The sequence below is a fragment of the Condylostylus longicornis genome, unplaced genomic scaffold, assembly GCF_029603195.1.
Source record: "Condylostylus longicornis isolate FDR11 unplaced genomic scaffold, ASM2960319v2 ptg000004l, whole genome shotgun sequence".
NCBI lineage: Eukaryota > Metazoa > Arthropoda > Insecta > Diptera > Dolichopodidae > Condylostylus > Condylostylus longicornis.
This window is the reverse complement of record NW_026577973.1, coordinates 7,615,316-7,620,288: the sequence shown is the minus strand read 5'-3', so window position 1 is coordinate 7,620,288 and position 4,973 is coordinate 7,615,316. Positions and strand designations below refer to the sequence as shown.

At 24.7% G+C, this 4,973-nt stretch overlaps 1 protein-coding gene across 1 annotated transcript; it reads right to left on the bottom strand.

The window, feature by feature from the left end:
• Positions 1-1,471: 1,471 nt before the first annotated feature.
• LOC129612756 (polyamine-modulated factor 1-binding protein 1-like) lies at positions 1,472-4,361 on the bottom strand. Its single transcript, XM_055526518.1, has 8 exons — positions 4,215-4,361; positions 3,943-4,162; positions 3,749-3,881; positions 3,575-3,644; positions 3,330-3,449; positions 3,215-3,269; positions 1,764-1,909; positions 1,472-1,702 (listed from the first exon to the last, which is right to left on the bottom strand). The coding sequence occupies exons 1-8, from the start codon at positions 4,359-4,361 to the stop codon at positions 1,472-1,474; spliced, it is 1,122 nt and encodes a 373-aa protein (XP_055382493.1).
• Positions 4,362-4,973: the final 612 nt, after the last annotated feature.

The window sequence follows — 4,973 nt, the reverse complement described above, 5'->3', positions numbered from 1 at the left end:
AAAAACATCAGGAATCCAGGTATTTCATTGCAATTAAATTTAGATTTAACTTCAATAGAAGGCCATAAATTTAATAATTAAAACAAATTTTTTAACCCACATGGGGCTCGAATAAGGTGACTAAAAGTTTATAAGAAAAAAGAAGGACAAGCAAAATAAAATGGGGTCAGCGCATAGACAGATTCTTCAAATTTTTTAGATAAGTCTCCTTATATTTTATGGCTTCAAATATAACTGATTTCAGCGCTACGGCTAAGTGAATCATTAATTTTTTCACAAAAAAAGAAAGTGAGTGTACCGGAAAAAAATAAAACTTTTATTAGGAGTAATCTTGAACCTTCCGATAAAATTAGCCCTAAAATGCTTTGCGAAATATCATATAAATATTCGGACATGAAAACGGATAAAAAGGGGAAATGATATGTAAAATTTTCAGTTTTGTTTTAAAACAATTTTATTTATTTTTAATACCTACTGGAAATATCAAAGAAAAGAAACAAAACCAAAGTTAAATGGAAAGTTGTGTTGCTACCATATTAAAATGAGTAACAGTGGAAAATAAAGTCTACAACACAGAGTAAAAACTGATGTTATGTATTTTATGGACGTTATAGTATAAAAATTTTAATAGTTTAAAAAAGGAACAAAAGAGGCCGAAAATGTCCGGGAAAAAGTTAACAGATATTCACCTTAAAAAGAAGTAAAATAATTTTTTGAATTTAGGACCAGTAGGCAAGCCTCACTTTTATGTATCATAAAATAACCACGATTTTATGTATCATAAATTTATAATGGAAAAAAGTACTTACCATGATTGAGTGCTGCTTCGTTTATTTGTATTTTATCTTTTAAAAGAACTATCTCATCTTTACGGCTTACCATTTGTTCTCCAATTAAATTTTTCACCTTTTCTACTTCTTGTAATTCTATTAATAATTTTTTTAATTTCTTTTCATCTTCCTAATTATTATAAATTGAAATGATAATATAAAAATTATAATAAATTATTAAAATTTAAGCACAGTAACTTCAATTTTAAAAAATTTGTTGATTTTCCTTTTTAAAATTCTAATCAACGTTAAAAAAAAATTTTAATGACAAAAATTAAACCTAAAAGTCCGGCACATACATATATCGGATAATAGACGGAACACGAAATATAGAAATTGAAACCGAATTGTAAAACTAAAAATTAATTTATTTTATCTACATTGCAGTGGAAATCATCACTACCAATTACTTGATTCAAACAATTCAAACATCAAAACTCACAGGATCTCAAAATCTATCCTAAATCTAATAAGCGTTACGTGTACATATAGTTGTTAAACCGAAGTAAATGCAAGATAACAGAACCGAAACAGAGCAAATTATGAATTAATGGGACAGATCCTGAAATTGTGGTCTTGTTAATTTTATATTTTATAAGGTTTTAACACATAGCTTTTAACTCAAATATTTGTGTATTTTTTTATTTTTGGAATGCAATTACTTCAATAACTTTAGTTAAGCTATTGTTCTTTTCCTTCATTTCTTTTAATTCTTCTTGATTCGATTGCAACATTTTTTTTACAATACCATGCTCCTTTTCAGTTTCTTGTTTCTCAGAACGTAATTTTTCAATTTGATAATTTTGGGTATTTATATTGGCTTGCTTTAAAGAAATTTCTTCATCTAATTGAATTATTTGGTGTTGTGTTTTCTAAAAACAATTTTATACAAATTTGTATACATACAAAATTATAAATTTTCATCAACTTTACAGATAATAAACTTTTTAAATTTGTTTTCTCCTCAGAACAAGTCTGTAATGATCTTTGTAAGGTTATTTTCTCTGAATTCGTTGTTTCCAACTTTTTTTGAATTTTGCCATATTCTGTTATCTTTTCATTTAATTCAACATTTAAGGCTCCCAATTGATCATTTTTAAATTTTAATTGACCTTAGATAAATTGTAAGATTTTTAACTTATTTTGATAACGCAAAATATTCCAGAAAAAAAAAACTATATGTACTATAATATACTTTGTAAATTATCAATTTTATTTTCCAATACAGTTGCTCCTTGGATTAAATCCAATTTTTCTTTAATTAGTTGAGAAATATTCTTCTTCTCATCTTCAAGCTTAACATTCAATTTTTCAATGGTTAATTTCAAATTATCAATTGTACTATCTTTTAATTTATTCTGCAATTTTAAATCATTCATAGCATTATTCACTTTAAATAGATCACTACGCAAGGAATCGCGATTCTGTGTAACACTATCTTTTAATTTATTTAAATTCTCGTATTTTCCAGCAATTTCCAATAATTTTTTTTCCAAATTTTGATTGAATTGCCTATATAAAATATAATAACAATGAATATTTTGTTTTGTATAGCTAAAAGGCTTGATACAATAAGCCAGTCTATCATAATCGACGGAAGTTTCTTATACAATAAACGACTTACATATTAATAAATTAAAAAGTATAATAATTCCATCCCAGATAATTTTTAAACGCAACAGATGAAGACATTTTTAAAATGTGATTTAAATCAAATCAAAAGAAACTAGACTACCTTAAAATTTAACTTTATAAATTTTTGAAAAAACTTGGCTATTTTTATATTTAACTTTGAAGTTTAAGGCTGTATTCAACACCTAATACATTAAATTTAAAAATTAGGGATCAACTTACTTAAACTTTAAATTATCATCCTTTATATTAGCCATTTGTTTGTCTCTTTTCGATACTGAAATAACCATGTTATTATAATCATCTTCACATTTCTTCAATTTCATTGATTTTTTAGATAATTCAGCTATTCTTTCCTAAAAATAAAATTCCTAAAATATACACAACTATATTAAATAGAATGAGGTTAATAACATTGAAATCTCTATATAATGAACACTTAAAATTCAAATTTAAATTTTTTCGTAATACAGAAATTGGATTATAGTGAATATAAATTATAAAAGATCTTCATAACAAAACACAAATGGTAAACTGGCAAACAAATTACTCCCTAATTGGAGAGGTCCTCATAAACAGTGTTCATTATATATAGAACGTTTATATATTTACTTTAAGATCAATTTTCAAATCTTTATACTGTTGTTGAAATAAATTTTTATCATTTATTGCATTTGATAATTGAATTTCAATTCTATGAAGTTCTTTTGTTAGAGAATCATTAGTTTTTTTAATATTTTCAAGATCAATACGCTTAATATCTAAATCTTTAGTAATTTCCTTTAGAGTAATAATCTTGTCTTCTAACTAAAATTATGCAAAAATACACAATTAAATTAAAAATATCACAAATTATGCGTTTAATACTTTAGTTTCTAATTCCCTGCATTGCGATAACAAATCTTTATTTATTTCTTTAGATTCTTCGAAATCTTCCTGAAGTTTTTTCATTTGCTTTTGCAAATTTATTTTCTCCAATAGAACAGCCTATAAAATGATTTAACAAAGTAAATTATTTCAATATCAAATTTAAAATATTTTTTTTTTCAAACATCAAGTAATTTTTGTATTTTTTCTGCACGCTCTTCAGCATCCTCACACCGTTTATCAACTTGTTCCCTATAAATTCGATTCATTTTAAGGCGCCGATTTAATTCTTCATTTTCATGTTGTAATCTGTCTCTTTCTTTTAAAATTATATGTTTATATTTTGTCAATTTTCCAAGTCTTAAAAGTAAAAAAAATAAATTCAATTAAAAATTAAAATATTTAAAAAATTCTTATACTCTGCGTCATCATTCTTTTCCTCAATTTCCTCCTTTTTTGTAAAAGTTTCACATTTTAATAACATTTGATTTAATTCATGTTGTAATTCTAATTCTCGATTTCTAGAAGCATCTAATTCTTTCCGGGAATTTTCTAAATTTCAAATACAAATACAGACTAATTTATTGTTCAATTATCTAATTTAATAATTTACCTAATACTAATTTCATAGAATTCATTGCTTCTTGAGTATCAACAGTTATTTTTAATGTTGAATGTAATTTTTCATCAGCTTCTTTAACTCGGGGTAGCAGTTCCCGATTTTCGAGAACTATTTGTGTATATTGTTTTTGTAATGTTTCCAAAACTTTTACTAAAGTTTTTATATCAGTTGCAAGTTCAATTCGATTTTCATCGGTTAATATTCTAACACACTAAAATTATGAAAATTTTAGTATGTATGTGAAAAAATTGCCATTTGTATACCTTGTTTGCCATTCCCCAAAAATCTTTATCTAAATCTGTCATCATATCTAATTCGCTAATACTTTTTTTAAATTCATATTTCGGTTCAGCAGGTGGTGGCGGTGGTGTTGATGGTGATGGAGGTACTTTTAATTTCTTCTTTGCCATTATATTTTAAAAATTAATTGCTCATAAAACACAAAATTAATTTCCTTCTATTCAATTAAAAATATAAAATATTTATGATTGAATAAGTCAGAAAACAACTTGATTGGAAAAAAAACTTTTTAAAAAATTTGGAAAAATTTAAGGTTGTATGTATATTAACTTTATCAACTCAATGTTTTAAGTTAACATATTGAGTATTTAAAATTATATTTAAGAGTAATTTTTTAACAGCTTATGGGGAAAACGCTCTATTGCTGGCAATTGTACTTATACATATATTTACTGGCACATATATTCTGGAAAATAAAGCATCTTTCTTTTAATTTGCAGTCTACATTATGTAAGTATTTGTTATGGATATACAGCAGTGAAATAGTATTTTCGGGTTTTTCAGTACTCTTTAATATTTATACAAACATAGTATTTATGTACTTAGGTTTACTTTAATTATTTTCTTAATATTAATAAAAAATATTTTTAAGTACCTAATAAATTAATACCTAATACACAAATATTTCCAAATATCGCAAAAAAACAAATATTTTCCTCTATGGTCTTAGCTTTTACCAAACAAATTTGCACAATAAAGAAGTTACATGATGAGGACCAAAT